Source organism: Maniola jurtina, chromosome 13 (genome assembly GCF_905333055.1).
Source record: "Maniola jurtina chromosome 13, ilManJurt1.1, whole genome shotgun sequence".
NCBI classification, from domain to species: Eukaryota; Metazoa; Arthropoda; class Insecta; order Lepidoptera; family Nymphalidae; genus Maniola; species Maniola jurtina.
In genome coordinates this window covers 2348329-2370948 of record NC_060041.1, presented here as the reverse complement: position 1 = coordinate 2370948, position 22620 = coordinate 2348329, and the positions used below count along the sequence as shown (strand labels likewise).

Sequence of the window (22620 nt, the reverse complement as noted above, 5' to 3'; positions counted from 1 at the left end):
ACTGATATGCCTAGAAAAAATATAGGGTAGTTTTTATTATATATCAATTTTTATTTTATTGAGTAAAATATATATTTTATTTTATAATTTTTATTAATGCGCAGTCATACACCTTGTGTTCAGACTGGACTAGTAGTACTACAAACCACCTACCTATACTCTGGCGTAGTTGGCTAATTTGGTGAAATTGACCGCCGAGGACCTTATTTAGTAGGTACTAGGTACCTCGTTGGTAGACTCGGGTCTCTTTTAACATATTTTACACTCATGGTTTAAATCCGCATTAAAGCTATAAAGATTATGATTAAGTCTAACTTGCGTTGGTTTACAACTTAATAGTTATTATCTAGTTTAGATAATCCGATGTTTATAGACGTAGGTAAGTCTTAATTCAAAACTCCTACGTCTTAGTTCACATAAGCTAAGCTGATTCCTAGTTCCATGAGTAGTTTATAATATGTTACCGGAAATGTATGAAAACCAGGAATTTTATACACTTCCTAGAAAATGTCCTTTTCTTAATACATTGGTAAGAAAAATATGTGAATAAATGGTGAATATTCTTAAATTTAGGTGCGCTCAGAATCAGTACCAGAGCAGAGGTAATTTAGGAAACATATCAAATAATAATAATTTGCCATAGGTTCTTTATTATATACCTAATGTTATTTTCTAGGAAATTCATACATTTTTAGGACATGTACTTACTTCCTGGGCGTGCTACTAATTTTAGGAATTCTAACATCAAATTAAACTGTAATGCTTTGAATAAGTAGGTATATTTACGGGTTTTCACAACAGTGCATTGATGTTTCTTTACTATTTCTATACCTACCTGCCTTTTGTGGATACTATCTACAAGAACATTCACTACTAGCTGATGCCCGCGACTTCGCTCGCGTGGATGTGGGTTTTTTAAAAATCCCGTGCAAACTCTTTAATTTTCCGGGATAAAAAGTAGCCTATGTGCTAATCCAGGGTATAATCTATCTCCATTCTAAACAGCCCAATCCGTTCAGTAGTTTTTGCGTGAAGGAGTAACAAACATACATACATGCAAACTTTCCCCTTTATAATATTAGTGTGATGTGTTAAGCTCTGGCTACACGCTCCGTCTTACCTGCACAAGCCAGTTTGTGCAGTTAAGTGCACAGCAAGACGGTATCCCGCGTAATTCCAAAAGCTGCTAAAGTTTGAACTGCGCAGTTCTACACACTCCGACTTGCCTGTGCAGTTTTAACTGCGCAGGCAAGACGGAGCGAGTAGCCGGAGCTTTAGAGGGAACATGTTATAATGTTTTTAAATAAAACTAAAATTAAAAGTAGGTATATTTATTACATTATCTACAACTGTATGTGATAAGGCATGATATTTCGTTCTACAGTAAAATAAAACTAATCTTTCTTATTTATATTATTTTGATACTTAAGTATTACTTTTGAGGAATAGTTCTTACAATGAAAAAAAAGAAAATATTTTGTACCATGACAATATTCTTTTTTGTATAAGTACCTACGTGTATAATAAAATTTTATTGTATATATTTAAAAAATCATACTACATAACTAATGTAACACAAATTCTGAATTCATATTATTTTTAATGAAACAAACCTGCAAAAGCATCTTACTAATTATAATTAATTAATTCAAATGCTTTTAAATGAAATGTCTTTTATACAATGTACATAATTAAAATTTATTTTATGCATATCTAGCTTCTAAAAAATTGAATCAAAATAGCATACATTCATTTTCCACCAATTAAAAACAAGAGGGTATCTTTAAAACAAGAGTGAATAGGCATCTCCTAGGTAAACGCGTTCCATCTTAGGCCACATCGTCACTTTCCATCAGGTGTGATCGTAGTGCTACTACTCTTTTTGTTCCAAACATAGTCCATAAACAATCGAAAAATTTTAATTACACTTTATAAGATTATATAATGAATTTTATAATTTTAGAGCCTCAATAGCTCAATCGGTAAAGGAGTGGACTGAAAACCGAAAGGTCGACGGTTCAAACCCCGCCCGTTGCACTATTGTCGTACCTACTCCTAGCACAAGCCTGACGCTTAGTTGGAGAGGAAAGGGGAATATTAGTTATTTAACATGGCTAATATTCTTTAAAAAAAAAAAAAAAACATTTTTTTATGTTTTACAAATACTCGAAACGCACGAAATGTAGTCGCCTGAATTCCTACTTTGAGTTCTCATAGTCACATCACAATAATATTGTATTTCACTAAGAAAATTCCGTTGTAAACCAATCTGTGTGACGTAATGACAGTTCGTGAACCTTATAAAAATGGCAGCTAGCGTTTTCGCGGGGAAATTTTATACACAAAATTTAAATGCATTTTCATTGCACTTTTTTGGTACTAGTTTATTATCACCTTAGGATCAAATTAAGACATATTTCAAGACAGTAAAATACCCTATTGATTTTTTTTCAATCAATTTGCGTAGCAGAACAGCTGTTACGCTAAGAACATTCCCCTTTTAAAGAAACCTTTTCACTTTTTTCTTTGTTAAAATTTATTCTTTATCCGCACTAGATACAGAATCTTGATCACTATCGCTAGACCACTCTCCCTCGCTGTACTCTCTATCCCTTTTCTTTTTCCTTTTCTCCATCTCTTCTTCACTTGACGAATCCTTTTGTGGAAAAGTGGGAGGATCTTCAATATTGTGCAAGCCCAGCTCTTTAGTGGGAGATATGGTTCTGAGCTCTTTCAATGTGTTGGTTAGGTCTATGTTGATCTGTGGCGGTGGATCTTCCTCTAACTCAATTTCTCGTCTCCTTTTCTTTTTGTTCTTCGACGGTTTCTTGTCTTTCTTCCGCTTCTTCCTTTTTGAACTGTGAAACAAAAAAAAAACCGTCAATAAATACAGGATCAGGATTTAGGACATTGGATTTGGGACATAATATGAGGGTGTCTCTTAAAGGAGAGAGAAGCGAAGATATGTTCAACAAACCAACACACATTGAAATACTAGACTTTTTTAGAGGCGTATTTTACGTAGTCGAAAGTCTTCGAACACGTACGAAGCGATTTGCTTCCTGTTTTCTAATCCGAACCGCAAGGATATGGAACGCCCTTCCGGCATCAGTTTTCCCTTCCATCTATAATATGGGTACCGTCAAGTCAAGAGTGAAATAGGTAAGTAACTTCTAGACAAGCACGCTCCATCTTAGGCTGCATCATCACTTGCTAGCAGGTCTGATTGCAGCCAAGCGCTAGTCTATATAAATTTAAAAAAAAGAAAAAAAAAAGGCTTAAAATAGCTGTAAATACCCCCAACACCTCCTTATAAGTAGGGATTAAAGTTAATCCCCCTCGTAAGTTGGTATTACAGTTAAATCGCACATGAGCCACCTTGATAATGTAATCTGAATGATACCTTCTAACAATGTCTTACAAGTGTTTATCTCAAGTGGCGACAATACAGGCACCGACGCGATATCTAAATACATATATAAAAAGAAAGCTGACTAACTGACTGACAACGCACAGCTCAAACTATTGGACGGATCGGGCTGAAATTTAGCATGTAGATAGCTATTGTGACGTAGACATACACTAAGGATTTATGAAAATTCAACCCCTAAGAGGGTAAACTAGGGATTTGAAATTTGTGTAGTCCATGTGACTGGACGAAATCGCAGGCATAAACTAGTCTCTGCACCACACTAATATTATAAAGGCGAAAGTGTGTGTGTATGTTTGTTACTCCTTCATGCAAAAACTACTGGACGGATTTGGCTAAAATTTGGAATGGAGATAGATAATATCCTGGATTAGCACATAGGCTTACTTACTTACTTATTTACTTTTTATCCCGGAAAATCAAAGAATTCCCACGGGGTTTCTAAAAACTTAAATCCACGCGGGCGAAGTCGCGGGCATCGGCTAGTAAATAAATAGTTTCTACTGCCACTTAGGAACTTTACTTCTATAATTATAATGTGTAGGTTTTACAATTATGGAAGTTTTTGGATTATCACAATTATTTAAATATCAATATTAATATAGCTAATTAATTATTTAACAATTACCGACCTTTCATAGTCTGAATCCTCGTCTTCAGATGATCTGTAAAAAAAGGAATTTATGTTATTCATACGGATCGTTTTGTCTACAGAATTGTGCACATCCTCAATTCATCCATTCCATGCAGTCTAACATAAATCCATCGCATTATGTTATAGACAGACAGACTAAGGGTTCCGTTTTTCCTTTTGAGGTACGGAATTCTAAAAAACCGATCAAGTGCGAGTCGGGCTCGCACGCGAAGGGTTCCGTACATAAAAATGCAGAAAATTACCTGTTCTTTCTCCGTTTGCTTTTCCTGTGTTTGTCAAATTCACCTTCATATTCTGAAAAAAAAAAGCATATCTTTTGCAGTCAAACTTTTAGTTTTTTTTTGCTTCGTCGTCAAAACAAAGAATTATAGACATCTTCTACCACAAAATATCAAAGCAACTTTTAAAGCGTCTCACCTCTCTTTTCTTTGCGTCTTCGCTTCTCATGTCGCCTTCTCTTTTCCTCCTGTTCATTCTTCTTTTTTCGGAGTGATTCTAATGTGTCAACCTGACAGAAATTAAAGAATAGTTTAAGTGGTTATAAACATTGAGAAGCTGTCGAACAAAACGGTGTAACAGCAATTATACCTAAATCGTGATCGAAATCACGAACTTTGGACCCATTTTTAAATACTTTTAAGCCTTTTTGCTTGAAAATGAGTTCAGACTTGTATTCAAAACATCCGCATTAAAGAAAAATCGGTCAAGTAAGAGTTGAATTCGTACATGAAGGGTTCCGTACCATCGTACAATAAATAACACTTTTAAATTTTTTCTTGTTAAGTAAAGGAAAAATCCGCAAACCGTGAATTTGTGGTTACATTACAAAAAAAAAACGGGCCAAGTGCGAGTCAGAGTCGCGCACTGAGGGTTCCGTATTCGGGTATTTTTTCCAACATTTTGGACGATAAATCAAAAACTATTATACATAAAAATAAATAAAAATCTGTTTTAGGATGTACAGGTAAAGCCCTTTCATATGATACCCCACTTGGTATAGTTATCTTATTTTGAAAATTAAAACACATTCAATTTTTTTTAAATGATGTAACCACAAATTCGCGGTTTTCAGATTTATTCCTGGACTTGTGCTATAAGACCTACCTACCTACCAAATTTCATGTTTCTAGGTCAACGGGACGTACCCTATAGGTTTCTTGACAGACACGACGGACAGACAGACATCAATCCTATAAGGGTTCCGTTTTACCTTTTGAGGTACGGAGCCCTAAAAATAACAATGGGGCAAGTCTTATTGAAGCAAGTTCTCCTACTCCTATCTTGTACCAGGTTTTTGAAATTATCGATTCATTTGTTGTATAATCACTCACCATGGCGCTAGCAAGCGAGGTGTTGGGCAGCGCGGCGGCGGCGGGGTCCACGCCCACTTTTTTCAGAAACTCGGCCGCGCGCCGCCTCCTCTCCTGCTGTTTCGTCTTATCCGCCTCCGTCTCACCCTCGCCTGCAAACATATCTATCTAAAATACAGGCTTTGTTAACATATTTTTAACCCCCGGACAAAAAAGGGGTGTAATAAGTTTGACGTGTGTATCTGTGTATCTGTCTGTGGCATCGTAACCTCGCTCCTAAACTAATGAACCGATTTTGATTTAATTTTTTTTGTTTGAAAGGTGGCTTGATCGAGAGTATTCTTAGCTATAATCCAAGAAAATTGGTTCAGCCGTTTGAAAGTTATCAGTTTTTTTCTGGTTACTGTAACCTTCACTTGTCGGGGGTGTTATAAATTTTTAATTTACACTTGCTGTAACATTTTGTATCTATACTTGCTAATTGTTCGTAGCTTTAGTTTTAAGTTTGCGTAATTAATATCACCACAACATCATTGTATTGCAAACTCAGCAATTTGAATATATGTAGTCCATACAAAATGACTTCTCACGCGCCATTTTCAACTGTAATGTCAAAAGTACGGTTCACCTTTAAAATAAGAACTAAAATCGTACTTTTGACATGACATTTGACACATAAAGTTAACCTGTTCTATCCTATTACCTAGAGACAAGCACCTTTGCAGGATGAAATATACAATAGGATGAAATAAACAATGATTGGAATTTAACAACTAATTATTTATTATTAATCAAACACTGAAATGTGTGTATGAGTATGCGCGCACGCGTCTGTATGTATGCACGCGTGTATGCGTTACTAACCTTTAGAATCTGATTGGTCTCCAGTCAAATCAATCATTTCATCAGAATTATCCTCTAACGATATAATCTCACTCTCCAACTCATCTTTAAATTTCCTTCTCTTTTTATCACTCTCCCGGTCTCTTTTCCGCTCCCTTTCCTTTTCTCTATCCGCACTCCTTCTATCAGATCTCCTTTCTCTGTGCTCTTTCGATCGATACTCCTTTTTCCTAAAGGCAAAGACAACAATTTTATTTTATGACAACTAATTTGATAAAAGTCAAGAAATAGCGCGCGCGCATACACACCACACACACACACACACACGCACACACACACGCACACACAAACAAACACAAGTGCACACACACACACACAGACACACATACACAGTCATCTATAATTTTAGCCTAGTTTGAATATTAGAAATTAATTAAGAAAACCTTCTGCAATACAGGTATTTCCTAGTGCAGAAGGTAGGAATCTCAATCTTGCTATGTAACCCATGTATGTATAAGTATCAATAAATTATTTATCTCCAGAAAGCCAAGGGGGGACTTTTATACTATAATTTCACTCTATTAAACCGCGAACAAAAAACTAGGTATAATGCGTACAAAATGAGATCTCACTCGCCATTTTAACTTTACGTGTCAACTGTCATGTCAAAATTACGACTTTAGCCCTTATTAACCCCCAACCCAAAAAGAGGGGTGTTATAAGTTTGACGTATCTGTGTATCTATGTATCTGTCTGTGGCATCGTAGCTCCTAAACGAATGAACCAATTTTAATTTAGTTTTTTTTTAAAGGTGGCTTGATCGAGAGTGTTCTTAGCTATAATTGAAGAAAACCGGTTCAGCCGTTTGAAAGTTATCAGCTTTTTTGTAGTTTTCTTATAGAGGTTTTTGTGTCAGGGGTTTTTTAAATTTTGAGTTATTTTAAAGAGGAACCATACTTTTGACATGACAGTTGACATTGTTAAAACAGCGAGTGTGTTCTTATTTTGTACGAACTATACTATTTTTTTTAAATTAAATTATACAATTACAAGTGAATATTTAGACTTTAAAAATAGCATAATAATAAAAATATCTACCTCTCATGATGTTTCCTTTTACTGGGACTCTTCTTTTCCCTATCTCTGATCTTCTCTTCTCTTTTCTCTGGTGATTTTTCTGTTCTGTTCTGTTTTTCTTCTACTCTTTCTGTGCTTTCTTCTGTTTTTGTCTGTTCTTTTATTGGTTCTTTTACCTATGAGACATTATTATGGTTAATTTAAATACCTTTAACTTGTTTAAATCAATTGACAGTATAGTTTTAGTGATTAATTTCTTCATACGATTATTATTATCGAGTCTATTTCGATTTAAGGAATTTAGTGAAAAAAAAAATATCTATCGTACAATGGTTTTCTGTTCATAATAAATGACAGATTTTAAGCATAGTTTACATTAACTTGAAAAGTAGCTGATGCCTGCAACATTGATCTATTGGATTTACATATGTTTTTTTTTTAATACAGTGGGAACTCTTTGATTTTCTAGGAAAAGTAGCCTTTCTTTAAAATGTCATCGGTTAAAGGGATGGGCTGTGAAAAGCTAGTATAGGTATAAGTAATAGCCCAAAATATTCGGTTTTTTTTTTCGGCAGAGGCTAGTTAGTAGTTTCTCACTAAAAATTAAAATGAAATTACCTGTTCCGGTATAGTGATGGCCCGAGCGGTCTTACTACTCACTCTCTGCTCTATGGTTTTGACAACTGGCAGATTGTTTATCTGTCCCGCCTCCATCTTGTACACCAACACAGGTGGTATGTTATTAGTTGCTGCTATCTGTGGTATGTTGGTCTTCAGCTGTTCCTTAGCTTCCTCGTTGGTTTCTGATTGCTTTGCTTCTTCATCTTCAGAACTTGATTCGTAGGGTAGTGCTGGTTTGGGTAGGATCGGATCTGGTTCTTTGAGTTTCTTTATGGAGAATGATACTGTGGGGGCTGTAAAAAACGATTATAATATTATAAAGTGTATGGTAATCCATATTTAATAATAAGTATGTTATATGTTGTCATAGTGTATCTGTTCAACTGATTTTGATAAAATTTAGTACAGAGGTAGCTTGCATCCCAGGGATGGATATACAAGGTGTTTGGTAATTAGTATATAAAGACGACACGTACCCATGCTAATTTGATCTGATAAATACAATGCTGAAGTATAATGACGAAAAAAAATTGTCATAGTTTTCATGACCCTAACGTGCCCTAACTCACTGAGATCGTTGGCCATCTTTAGATAGGCTAAAGCCAACGATTTGTGAGTTAGGGCACTTTGGGGCCATGAAAACTAGGACATAAAAAAAATTAAAATTTTGTATGGAAATTTTTATAATTTTATTTCGTCATTTTACTTCAGCATTGTATTTATCAGATCAAAGTAGCATGGGTACGTGTCGTCTTTATATACTAATTACCAAACACCCTGTATACTAACTCATTTTGAAAATCCATCCCATGGGATTTTTAAAAACTTAAATCCACGTGGTCATGGGCATCATCTAGTTACACTTATTAAAGGCGAAAGTTTGTGTGTTTTTGTTGCTCATTCACGCAAAAACTACTGGACGGATTTGGCTGAAATTGGGATTGAAGATAGATTATACTCTGGCGAAGTTGCGGGTATCGGCTAGTAAACGTTAACAGAAAAACTAACTTACTTTTATCCTGTTTAGGCGTCTCCTTGCCCTTCCCATTAACATCCACCCCCCTTTTCTCTTGCATCAGCCTTTTATAAAAAGGGTGATATAAGTTATCAGGCTCCAAGAACGTAAAGCGTGGATCGTTTTTAGATCGAACTATCTCTTCGAACTCGTCTCCATTCCGTGCAACATAGGCCGCCATTTTGTCGATGACTGTTTTGACGTCTTCCGGTGGTGCTATCATTATGTTGTCCTTGCTGTCTGACGATGAACTGTCGTCAAAATCTGTTGATGAAAAATCCATAGTAATATTATAAAATGCAGAAGTGTCTATCCGTTACCTTTTTCAAAGCTTGGGGACTTCGTCCGTGGTGGTGTTTGCTGGCGCACGTGTAGTGACTTTTTGGAGGGTTTTTTTGATAGAAGTGGCCGGTTTTTGTGTTCTGCTGGTGGTGGAACTGACTGGGTAGCGCTCAAAAGGGGCGCCGCGTGTATGTCGGCGGGCGCCGGCACAGACGGAGTCCATACTTATACATATAGTTTCCCTAACTTGTAAATAACTACAAACTTGACATTGGCTAATCTTTGTAAAGCCAGACGAGAAAAAAAAAAAGTTTGCTTGAATCCTGGAGAACGACATAGGCTATTTTTATAATGGAAAATCAAATAGATTGATGACTGACAAACAAGTTGATATTACGTAACTCTGTTTGTTTGTTGTACGTTTACGTGTAATTTGTCTGGTGGGAGGCTTCGGCTGTGGCTAGTTACCACCCTACCGGCAAAGCCGTGCCGTCAAGCGTATAGAAACCAAATGGATATGGGTTTAAGAAAAACTGCCATACCCCTTCCAGGTTAGCCTGCTTCCATCTTAGACTGCATCATCACTTACCATCAGCTGAAATTGCAGTCAAAGGCTAACTTGTATCTGAATAAACTAAAAACAATGACAATAAAACAACAGACATGTGACAGTTGGTTATATATTTATTTTTATTAATGATGGATAGCAGAGATTGGGTGCATTGGTTGATGGTTCGCTTTTGTAAAACAGTTTTTTCTTTCATAAACCTAATTAATTTCTATGAATTACCTGATACGTCACTGTCGCTGTCAGTATTATAGTTCTTCATGAGGCTGAGGCCGGTGGACTTGGTGGCCGTGGGTTTCTTGTCAATCTGCGGGGGAGGCGTGCTGGCTGGTGTGATGACTGGTGTTGGCATTTGCGACATGTACTGTTGGTACAGTGCCGTGTATTGCTGTTGCACTACTGGCTGAATGGCTGGAAGAGAAAGGGCCCATTTTAGTAATCATGCTGATAAGGCATATACTGCTGGACCAGGTTACATATATTTTTATGAATGAATATACTTTTTTTGTACACCACAAAATTAGTACAGGAAAATCTTATCCTACCTGATCTTGTTTTATTTATTGGGGATGTTTTTTAAATCACACTAATATTATAAAGGCGAAAGTTTGTATGTGTGTGTGTGTGTGTATGTTTGTTACTCCTTCACGCAAAAACTACTGGACGGATTTGGCTGAAATTCGGAATGGAGGTAGATAATATCCTGGATTAGCACATAGGCTACTTTTTATCCCGGAAAACCAGAGTTCCCACGGGATTTCGAAAAACCTAAATCCACGCGGACGAAGTCGCGGGCATCAGCTAGTATTACAATATAAACCTAAAAATAATCAAGTGTTTAATGGAAAAACATCACACCTTCATCAAGGAGGTACACGATGTAGGAGGGGGAGACCAGAGGTGAGGGGAGGGGGTGTGGTGGTGGAGAAGAGAGAGGGAGAAGAAATTAGAGAGAGGGAAATGAGATGGAGAGACAATGATAGAGAGGTGTGCAAACCTTGGGCATTCTTATTGACATAATAGGAGCCTTTGGTGATCTTTACATTAGAATGGAGAGGTGATGGGTCAGTCGCAGGTTAAAGACTTTATTCAGGGTGACTTCATCCCACAACTTGGATATCAGTAGTCTACATACCGTGGTCATTGTTATTGTACATAACAGGAGCCCTGGAGATCTCGGCGTTGGCGCGAGGAGGTAGGGGCTCAGTTCCGGGAGGGGCCACTTCCCCTGGAGCCAGCTCGGTGATATAGGCCTCGTCCAGGGTGGCTTCGCCTCGCATTCTGGATATCAGTAGTGTGTAGTCACAGTCTGCTGATGGCTTGTAGTGGATGCTTGGGATCGAGGGAGCCTGGAATTTTAATAAGTGATTTTTCAGTTGTTTGGAAGATTTAGCCTGCTGACACACAGACAAATGGACGGACAGACAGTGAAGGCTTAGGTATAGGGTCACGTTGACACCCTTCCGGAATGGAACCCTAAAAATGGACTCATTCATTTTATGTTCAATTGAATAAAAATATTTTGAATTTGAATTTGAATTTGAATCTACATAATATGTTTTATAGAAGTATAAAATATAGTAACTGTAATACTTACAGATTCAATGACTGTGGCTGCTAAACTTGGATGCAGATATTCTTCATTCAAGTCATGCTGTTTTTCTGTAGACAAAAAAACCTTTATTAAAAAAAAATCACTGCACAAAAAACCTTCATAATCATCATTGGTTGCTGGTAACAAAAAATGGTTAACGTCGCTGAGTTTTTTGTCTTTGTCATTTGTATGGGATTACATAACAGAGAGAGTCAGGCCTATTCTAACTTCGATCTGTGGATAGAAATTATATTAAAAAGCGTACCTTCTATAAGTTCAACAGTTTTCTCTGGCCACTTCCCAGCCTTCACCAGCGCAGTTAGCGCATTATAGTATGCATGTAAGGGACTGTCTTTATTGAGGAACTTGAACTGTGGGTTGTCCCGTTGTTTGGCCTTGATGAGGATCTCCATCTGAGTGCCTTGGTGGGCGATGAAGTTGGCAGTTTTCTCTATTATTGCATTCTGCTTTTGGGTGTCAGCCTGGGAACATAGGTGATGAAATAAATATCCTGTCACTAGAGTCTGTATAGATAGGTACAGAGACGGACTGCACAACTAAACTTACTAACTAAACTAAAAAAACTTAAAAAAAAAACTCTGTCTCAACTGCTGAACAACTATGCAGCCCGCTTGCATTCAGCGGTTCTAGAATATTTTTTTTCTTAGGGGTCCAGGGTTTAGTCTCAAGTACCTGTCAATATTTAGGGTTCTGTATCTCAAAAGGAAAACGGAGCTCTTATAGGATCACTTTGTTGTCTGTCTGTCGTGTCTGTCAAGAAAAACTATAGGGTACTTCCTGTTGACTTTATGTTTGGCAGGTCTTATACCACAAATAAAGGAAAAATTCGAAAACCGTGATTTTGTGGTTGCATCACAAACACTAAAATAAAATGTGTTCATGAACTTGGCATTTTCAATTTTCAAAGTAAGATAACTTTACAAAGTGGGGTATTTTTTTTTTAAATTGAAAATACTTTATTGCTTAAAACTATGATGAAGAATATAATACAAGATAGATCTACAAACAAAGGGCGACCTTATCACTAGCAGTGTAGTGTAGACTATGGCCAAACCCTTCTAATTTTAAGAGGAGGCTCGTTCTCAGTAGTAAGCCGGCGATGGGTTGATCATGATTGTGTGCAGCAGAATTCGACACAATGAATCAAAACACTTCCCTCAAAAATGCACTTACAAAAACAGTGTTAGTAGGCAAGAGGTCTTTGAGAGCTTGACTAGGTTCAAAGGCTTCTTCAATTTCTAATGGAATTTCTGGAGTGGACTCGGCAGGAGCATCATAGTTGAATCCAACCTGGCCGTAGCCAGCTGCATGGAGACGCTTCAGTTCTTCCTCTGTTGAAGATAAAGTTTTTTGTACCATTATGACATTTACACAAAATAGTATGAATTGTCATGCCCAATTAAACATGTCAGATCTACTAATTCATATCTTGGCAGGAACACAGTTTAAAATAAAAATTAAATTAAAAATTTAAAAAACCCCCGACACATAAACCTCTAAAAAGTAAAAAAATAATAGGTAAGTATGTATGGGCCCTTTAAGAATAGTATAAATAGTAAAGTTTTTATCCAAGCGTTCGTTGCGTCGGGGGACCGCTACCTATCATAAACTATGAAAGTCATGTTGTAGGAAGAATAGTTTTTGTTAACTTTAGCGGTCCCCCGACGCAACGAACGCTTGGATAAAAACTTTACTATTTATACTATTCTTAAAGGGCCCATACATACTTACCTATTATTTTTTTACTTTTTAGAGGTTTATGTGTCGGGGGTTTTTTAAATTTTTAATTTAATTTTTATTTCACGCTTTTTAAACTTTTATTCATAAATTACCGTTTATTTGTGCCATTCTAAAACCCAATTTCTATAATAATATAAATCCAATAAGGCAGCTAATATCTCTTCAAAAGTAACATCAATGTTATGTTAATTATACGTTCCATGAAATATTTTTGACCGAACATCACTAAATCAAGAATTATCTGAATGACTCACATAGTTTAACATGACCAAAACGAAATATCTGTTTCTAACATGTCGTTGCTTTAAAAATGTACCCATTTTACGTAGTCGTATAATAGCTTTTCAAGATATACCTACGATTAAATTGAAATCGACTTTCACCCGATGAAATAAGGAATAAAGTGGCTTGTATTTCATTTTGTTTGTTATTGCATGTAAAATTTTTATTTGACATAACTTTCAAAAACCGGTCAAGTGCGAGTCTGCCTCACACATGAAGAGTTCCGTACAAGTTTTTTTTTATGTAATGACAATTCAGTTGTCGGATTTTTCTGTTTACTTGGGCCACAGGAGTAGAGTGCTTGGCCTATAAGATATTGCTACCTGCTTTTCATGATTCTACGTAAACGGGAAGTACCCAATTTATAAGTTTTGATTCTCTTGAAAGATGACACACAGACAGACAACGAAGTGGTGAAGGAAAACACCGTCAGGAAACCTGCATGCTTAAAAGTTGGCCATAATGCTCCCTCAAAGGTGCGTGAGGTGTGCCAATACGTGCTTGGCCAGTGTGGTAGCTTCTCATTCTGAGAGGAGACTTGTGCTCAGTAGTGAGCCGGCGATGGGTTGATCCTAATGATGATGAATTTTTAACGTATTTTGTCAAAATAAATAAGCTGAGTTCAAGCAGATAAAATATAAAGAAGGTGCGCCTAATGCATCATCCAAACCTGCGTGACAAAGCGACTACGATGCGGGAACCTCAGCTGCGCGGAGGGTCATCGCCTCCTACGATATTTAATGGTGCCATGCACACCTACGCGACTAAAACAGTCGAGGCTACATCTTTTTTTTTTTCTACAGATACCTACTGAACCCTAAAAATAGTTTGACTATGGTTTGGGTTTGGGTCGATTGTTCGTGGCCTTTAGTTGACTGTTGGATATTATAATTGAATTGATGATTTCTCGTTTAACTGTGATTATAATATTTTATAAATTAGAAACTCCGCGCCTACGATCCAAAAGTATCGGAGTTTTCCAAAACATTATTTTCAAATAAATAATTATGTATCTAAGCAACGTCCATCTTGACAGCTTGACATTTGCCAATTGACATAATATTATGAACCTCTGTTACAATAGTGAAAGATCCCAGGGCCACCAGCCGTCACGTATTTTCTGACGAACGAAATGTGGACGATTGAGTAGTGTTAGTATGTACTAAGAACGCATGCCTACAGACCTGCTAGCTTGCTTAGACGGCCAATTTTCAGGTATCAGGTAATTAAGGTACATAAAAACATTACTTACCTCACGTGAATTCTCCAATTTTTTTAATTTTTAGCTGTTTTTTTTTTAATATTAATAATTAATTGACATAAGTAAACTATAAGAGAGTGAGAGAGAAGTCAATATATCCTAATACATGTCTTAGTGTGTATTCACATGTACCACAACCACACCACGTCGCAGCGACAAAATGTGGTCAAGCTGTGGTTACGTGTGAATAGTGTCGCAGCGGCATTTTGCAGTTGCGTTGTGGTACCGACAAAATGTGATGTGGCTGCGCGTTGTCGCTGTCGTTGCAATGTGGTAACCGCGTGGTCATGTACAGTTATACTCCGGCTTTCGTAGAGAAAACACGGCTTGACTGAACGTAGTCATGGAGGAAAGATTGTTGTTGCTATCCTTGTTATGGCTTTTATTAATAAGAAGAAGACGACGAAGAAGCTAGGCGCGCGCTGTTGATGACGTCATGTCGTGGCGATGTGGCCGCGGTGCCGCCGCCGGTGGTAGCGTTGCCGTCGCGATGTGGTTGCGATGTGGTCGTATTACACAGGTGGTCGATAACAACGGCAAAATGTGGTACGTGTGAATTGTAATATTAATTTTCAATACAAAATATACGCCCGACCACATGGCGTCGTTGTGGTGTGGTTGTGGCTGTGGTGTGGTTGTGGTACGTGTGAATTGATCCTTACTCAATCTCATGCGCGTAGATAATGATGCCCTCGCGCTCAAACCCACAGAGGCATTAAAATTGAATTTAGGGGATGATTGGCCCTCTGGATCGGTCTGTCTTCTTGTAAAAGGTTTTAAAATAGTTGTCTGGTGGACATATATAAAAATGAAGCATCAGAATTTACGTGCAGTTAAGTATTTACTTATTTTGGGAGCTTTAAAGCGTCTGCAAAGCAATACGGCCGACGCGGGAAGTGTCTGGGAGTATTGGCGACATATTTTTAAGGATATTGCCTAAAATATACGTAAAAATCAGTTTGGAGAATTTACGAGGTAAGTAATGGTTTTATGTACCTTGATTATCAGATACCTGAAAATTGGCCGTCCAAGCAAGCTAGCACGTAGGCTAGGCATGCTTTCTTAGTACTTACTAACACTACTCAATCGTACATATTTCCTGTGTCAGAAAATACGTAACTCTGGTGGTCCTGGGATAAAAGTAATAAGAAAACCAGAAAAGAGCTGATAACTTCCAAACGGCTGAACCAATTTTTTTGGATTATAGCTAAGAACACTCTCGATCAAGCCACCTTTCAAACAAAAAAAACTAAATTAAAATCGGTCCATTCGTTTAGGCGCTACGAGGCCACAGACAGATACACAGATACACAGATACACAGATACACAGATACACAGATACACAGATACACAGATACACAGATACACAGATACACAGATACACACGTCAAACTTATAACACCCCTCTTTTTGGGTCGGGGGTTAATTATTGGTTGACGATGATGATGGACTATGGCTTTAACCTTATTCCAGTGGTGGATTTTTTTTTTTCAATTTATTTATTTAAAGACACAAAAAAATCCATATAGACAATAAATAAATATCCTTATAAATATGGTCTTCGCCTGTCATATTCTGAGATGGGATCCATGTTTAGTAGTGGGCTGGCGATGGGTTGATCATGATGTATGTGTCTATATCTGATATGATATCAATATTTTGTGTTTTACCTTTGTACATCTCTTCTTCATCCTCATCGGTGTGAAGGGCCCGGTACCTTTCCTCGTCACAGAGCTGCTCCACATCCAGCTCTGTCCTGGTGAGCTCCACCCTCCAGTCAAAGCCCCCGGGCGGGGCCTCCAGGGCTGAGAGATCATGCAGGGCGCCCCTTGCATCGTACCTAACAAAATAAACAAAAACATTACCTCTCAGCCTAAATATTTTGTACAAATTCTTAAATGTTTAGGCCGACAATTTTTAATATAGCATGTGTAATAACTACTTAATAAATGTGTAGGCACCCTATTCCTAACTTTCTAACAGTAGAGTCATATTATGTGGAAGTTGGGTATTTGGGTATAAAAGTGACCTATTCTGTAATTTATTTAACAAAAGGTTCTTTAATGACTTTGCAGACCGCAAATTAATGTTTAAGTCAATTATGATAATAATATGATTGTAAGTACTGTGTTAACTCTTTATAAATAACTTATTTATTTCAATGTGTGATCTAACTTGTTATATTTAGGTTTAGAAAAACATTAAGAGACATACTCTTTTGCAGGAGGTTACATCTATATAATATTATAATAAAAAGACATCCTAACTGACTGATCTAACAAAGTACAGCCTAAACCGCTGAGGCTAGAAACTCGAAATTTTGACAGCAGGTTCCATTTACGATGTAGGCACTCTGTATATGAAAATTTTTGGGAATTTAAAATCTAAGGGGTGAAATAGGGGATGAAAGTTTCTAATAGTCTGTCAATTTTCAAGTTTTATGCATGAATACTGGTAATTGGGCTTTTGGTTAAAAGTAAAGAAGCACATATTTTCAAATTTTTTTTTGCAATTCCAGTTGCTCACTAATTTTCAAAAATTCTGCTCGAGCAAATCTGGGGTGGGTCAGCTAGTACCATATAAGTGGAAAAACTGACTGACTCACATGTCAACTTACAGGGTAAATTGCTGGTTCTAGAACACTGAGATTTTGTGTGTTTATTGTAGACTCAAAGTATGAAGGAATTTTCAGAAATTTCACATGTCACATTGGTGAGGCTGAGCAAAAAAATAGTATCGTTATTTATAAAGAATTCACACAGTAAACTGTTTCCCTATCAACATATTGTATGCGTGTTACATTCGTCCGTTTGGAGAGATGAATTTCAAAGTCACACAAATCTATCGTACGTACGCAATAGTACCTTAGCGTAATACATACCACCGCAGGCAGTCACCATAACAAAACGCGAGGCGGAGGCCGCGCGCCCACCGTGCTCAGCCCCTCGCGTTAGCGCCGACACTCAGCTCTGCGAAATACTTAGTAGCATCTTCCAAAAAATTAACATTTTCTCATTATTTACTATATTTTAAAACTTTTTTAGCGCCACAGTTAGCAGTCTTATAGTAAAAAACGGATCGAACCTGTCGATTTTCAACGTTTCATCCCCCATCCACGGAATGAGGTGTTTGCCTTGGTCAATCTGCAGGGCTTTAACATCGTCCCTGAAAAGTTTGCACGAATAGCCGAACACGAATAGTTCTTCTTTCTTCTCTTTACAATCACTCTTTCGTAATATTCCAGTTTCACTTTGATTTCCAGTCCATTTTAAAGACATTTTATTAAAATATGCACGCACTACAGCAAATGAATTTATTTATTTCAGCATCTTCATTGAAGATGCTGACGCAAAGCTGAGCGCAGAGGGCGCTAGAAGCGCGATGGCCGCTGTCATTTTGTAATTGCTTTGTTTACATCAGTTTGCAAATCGATTTTTTGCTGTTTTTTGTGGTTAAAACCTATCGATCAACGCAATACTTGATATGTATTCTACCTGGAAGCTCAAAGAATTGAAAGACGAATTAAAAAAACGAGGAGGGAGGATAACTGGAAAGAAATCGGAACTTGTAGAAAGGTAGTCCTAATATATATTATTAATTTTTTTTAGTGGTCTTTTATATAATTAGCACCTTTTTTTTGGATTTGAATGTTTTTATTCTTAAATAATTCATGTTAAAAAATTAAGTATAGTCCTGAGATCGTTACTTTAGTACATAATATATGTTTTTAATTTTTAGGTTAGAAGCCTACGATCGAAATTTTAATTTTGGTCACCAAACCCTGCAAGCTTCTCAAAGCCAAGCAATTGACGTACCTGCTGTAGAACTTTACAAAGACGTTAATAGCTCCACCATATTGCCGAAGATTACCAAACATCATATTCAAAGTTACTTTGATAGGTAGGTACCTAGTGCTTATAATAACAAATAATATAATATAATTCTTTCAAAAGACATTTAATATAATAATACTGTTCCTTTATTTATCATGTAATACCCTAAGCCTCATTCAGTCCTCATGCATTGGTATTTATTTCAGATTCAATAAAAATATCTGCGATGCTGTTAAATTGTATGAATCGAGATACCTTCTTGTTTTACGATCAGCAACATCTGGCCAAGATACTTACCTAAAAGGTAGGCTTATTTCCACTTATACTAGACTAGCTATTTAATTTTAACTAGCTGATGCCTTGGAAATTGTGTGGAATAAGTTTTTTGATTAAGTACTACTGAAACTCCTCACACAATATTCCAGGATAAAAAGTAGCCACTCTTCAGGTTCTTAACTATACCCATACAAAAAATCACATTCCATTGCTCTGTTGTGGCGTGATTGAAGGACAAATGAATAAACCAACAAACAAACATACTTTTGCATTTTTAATATTAGTAGGATATAAGAAAATAAAAGGCGATGACTGAAATAATATGCAACTACTATTGATTGTGGTATGACAGTGTGGTTTTAGATTTTGTTTGTGTACTTGCCTTAATTTGATAATTAAAATTTATTATACCTATACTTCCAGGTTATTGCAAGGCATCCATGAAACAACTTCAATACGAGATTAACATCAAATTAAATAACGATGGAATGCCTGAAGAGGCAAACTGTGAATGTGCAGCAGGTGAAGGCAATGAAGCCCACTGTAAACACATTGCTGTGGTGCTTCTTGCAGCAGAAAACATTGTCCAGCAAAAAATAATAATACTTCATGAAGTTTCTACGTCACAACTACAGACATTCCATAAGCCATCAAGGAAATATTATGCTACTCCATTACGAGCTTCCAGATTCCCATCAAAAAGGGATATAAATAATACTGTCTTCTCGCCATACTTGAAGCAAAACCCTGATTTTGACAAGAAGGCATTTCAATGCAGATTCCAGTCCATGATTCTAAATTATCCACAGTCATCAATGCCTATAAAACAGATATATCCTGTAGCCAGCCAACGAAGCATATGTTTGGACCATGAGTACTTGGAAAAAAGTGCTATAGATTGTTTTTTAGAATCTATGGTATTGCAAAATGTATCAGAACAAAAGATTCTGGAAATAGAAAGGGAGACTCGAGGACAAAGCAATAACCCAAAATGGCATAGTTACAGAAAAACCCATATAACAGCCAGCATTTTTCATACTGTGTGCCATTTAAAAACTGAAAGTTTATTGAAATATTCCAGTCAAATCTTACATAAAACTACAATAAAAACCAAAGCAATGGCACATGGTAATATAAATGAAAAAATTGCAATGAAAAAATATATGGACACTTTTAATCTTGAAATTACAGAATGTGGGTTATTTTTGAGTAAGGAACGTCCTTACCTAGGAGCATCCCCTGATGGCTTACTGGGATCAGAAACAATAATAGAAGTAAAATGTCCATATAGTTCGCGGAACAAAGAAGTTTGTCCACTAAATGTGCCATATCTACAATATGAAAATGGGAAACTCTCTTTGAAAAAGAACAACATATATTACTATCAAATACAAGGGCAATTGTATGTCACAAAAAGGAAATTTTGCAACTTATTGGTTTATACCTTCAAAAGTTTAGAAGTCATATTCATTGATTATGATGAAGAATTCATTAAGTACATGTTAGAAAAACTTGATTATTTTTATCACAACTTCTTTAAAGCTGCTGTGATTAAAAAACTCCTATATAAAGAATAATAATGTCTAATAAAAAATTTATATAAGATTAAACAGCTTTTATTTCATAATATTTTCTCTAAAATTACATACAAAAGCACAAATGAATAAAATTCTTGATGATAAGGCTACGTGGTATGGGCTTAATTCACTTTTTAAAATCTTGTAAGTTTTGGCTAGCCCAATAATACGTTCTATGTGCACTCGTTTGCTTGCTAGTTTTCGATCCTGGACTATTCTAATACCAGGTATTTGTGTCTTTCCTTTCAAATATGTTGGAATATTAATAGTAACGTCTTTTGTAGCAAATATATCCTGCACATTGAAACCTCTATCAGCCATAATAGAGTCGCCACTGTCACAACGATTAACCAGCTCAGATCTTTCTATGATCTGTCTATCACTGACAGAACCACCATAACATTCTGAGATATATGATATTAGACCACCAGGTGTTGCCCCAATCATAGCCTTCACAGTATTTTTGTGTTTATAATTGCTGAATGTCACTTGCTGTGCTATAGGATTACCAGGCTTTGTAATGGGTATTTCCGTTGTGTCCACAATAATTCTTGTACTCGGAAAACCTCTTTTAAATGCCTCCGGCATAAAGTATTCAACTAATTCTTTAGTGGGCCAAATATCAATTAAATTCCATATTTCATACATAAAATTGATCCATGTTATAAAAATGTTTGCAACATTAGTTTCTGAAATACCAAACAAAAATGCCAACTCAAAATCTGGTAAATACCTTCTAAGTTTCATCATTGTTATTAACATTTGGTCACGAACACAAACATTCATAACTGTACTTCTCAAATAGTTTAAATTATAGCACATAGGAGTTAATGTGTCTAAGAGCAGCATGAATTTGTCATAGTTTTCAAGACCGGTATAAAAATGAATAGTTTTATTATTGCCTCTCATAGCTTCTAGTGATAATATTCCTAAAGTACTACCACACTGAGTGCTAACAGATATTGCTTTTGGAGTAATGTCTTCTGTTGAGGACTCTATTATTGTAGATATTTCTATTTCAGTACTCGTAGAGGGTTCTGGAATACTTTCATCCACAGTTGGTTGACCGAAGTCAATTTGGCGTCTGCTTCTTGCCAAATATCGACGGGCTCTTGATGTAGGCGTTGTTGACACATGGGTGGACCAAGGAAATATGCTTGGTATGGTCCCCTTTTTTAAATACCTGCATATTTGAGGATATCCTGAAAAATAAAAATAAATTGAACAAGTCAGCAATATTATTTGTCTAAACTAGTATTGTAACATAACTAGTAAGATAAAAAATAAGAGCTTTTTAGACCAGGCCTAAAACTATAGGTGGATAAAGGGTGACAGGATACATAGTGATACATTAGTGATGCATGGTTTGTTTATTCTTTAAAAGAAACTAGGGAAATATTCAAACCAAATTATGTGTGTTGGAAATCAGCTTTCAAACACAGTAAAATATTTATAGTTCCATGAACACACTGGTACAAATGATAACTGCGATTCTGTTACACTAATGACTGAAATTAGATACTTTTTAACTCACCTGTGTAAGCTGACTCTCCTACATAATCAGACTCTTGGAAATGATTCCGACATAACCTGCTATGCAAAGTCGCCACAAAATTTTTGCGACGTATAACCTTCTCCCACTGTTTTTTTAACTTTGGATCTTTCGGAAATAAATGGACACCGGAGTTAGTACATCCTGGCACAGCACAAAGAGGCATATTTTGAGAAAATTAAAAAATTACTTTGTGAAAGGTTATTAAACGTATGAATATGACAGTTTTCAATGGCCATGGCGACGATGCGCCATCTGGCGTGATAAAATGGCAGTCAGCATCCCCATTCGCAAAAACACGCATTTTTTTGTAAAAAAGCCGGACACACACAAGCACAAGCACTTAAAACGCCATCAGTCAGCCATATTTTTCAATTTCAATGTGACATTTTTCATAGACCAGTCACCAGACGAATAATCCAATAGTCATTTATGATATGAAGCCACTATGATAATCTGTGACAAGTTTCCTCTATTAATCTGTGGTCAGTGATTCTGATGCACGCATGCAAAGCTGCGCAATGCGTTCCATTTACCAAAAGGCATATGTAATCATGACTGTATTATTCTTAAAATGTTATTATAAAAAATACTAAAATCAATAAAATAAAATAATTTCCTTGAATATTAAAATTATTGAGGGTAAAAAATAACAATTCACGCAAAACAGTCAGGCTATTGAA

General features: G+C 36.4%; 3 protein-coding genes across 4 annotated transcripts; 1 reads left to right on the top strand and 2 right to left on the bottom strand.

Moving 5' to 3' along the window:
• Nucleotides 1-1315: 1315 nt before the first annotated feature.
• Nucleotides 1316-22322, bottom strand: LOC123871109 (protein suppressor of white apricot-like). 2 transcript variants are annotated; one of them, XM_045914706.1, is made up of 17 exons: nt 22223-22322; nt 17784-18024; nt 16370-16539; nt 12590-12747; nt 11661-11877; nt 11399-11463; nt 10937-11150; nt 10024-10212; nt 8949-9215; nt 7934-8229; nt 7337-7491; nt 6260-6468; nt 5417-5547; nt 4503-4593; nt 4328-4379; nt 4063-4095; nt 1316-2858 (listed from the first exon to the last, which is right to left on the bottom strand). In XM_045914706.1, exons 2-17 carry the CDS (start codon nt 17975-17977, stop codon nt 2537-2539), a joined length of 2763 nt encoding a protein of 920 aa, XP_045770662.1. In that variant the 5' UTR covers nt 17978-18024; nt 22223-22322; the 3' UTR covers nt 1316-2536. The 2 variants fall into 2 exon arrangements, with proteins under 2 accessions (XP_045770662.1, XP_045770663.1); XM_045914707.1 differs by lacking the exon at nt 22223-22322 and having other exon boundaries at nt 17581-17926.
• On the top strand, nt 18048-20385 carry LOC123871111. The gene is made up of 4 exons (XM_045914709.1): nt 18048-18274; nt 18438-18599; nt 18739-18836; nt 19232-20385. The coding sequence occupies exons 1-4, from the start codon at nt 18183-18185 to the stop codon at nt 20383-20385; spliced, it is 1506 nt and encodes a 501-aa protein (XP_045770665.1). The 5' UTR covers nt 18048-18182.
• On the bottom strand, nt 20425-22216 carry LOC123871112. Its single transcript, XM_045914710.1, has 2 exons — nt 21920-22216; nt 20425-21587 (listed from the first exon to the last, which is right to left on the bottom strand). The coding sequence occupies exons 1-2, from the start codon at nt 22101-22103 to the stop codon at nt 20425-20427; spliced, it is 1347 nt and encodes a 448-aa protein (XP_045770666.1). The 5' UTR covers nt 22104-22216.
• Nucleotides 22323-22620: the final 298 nt, after the last annotated feature.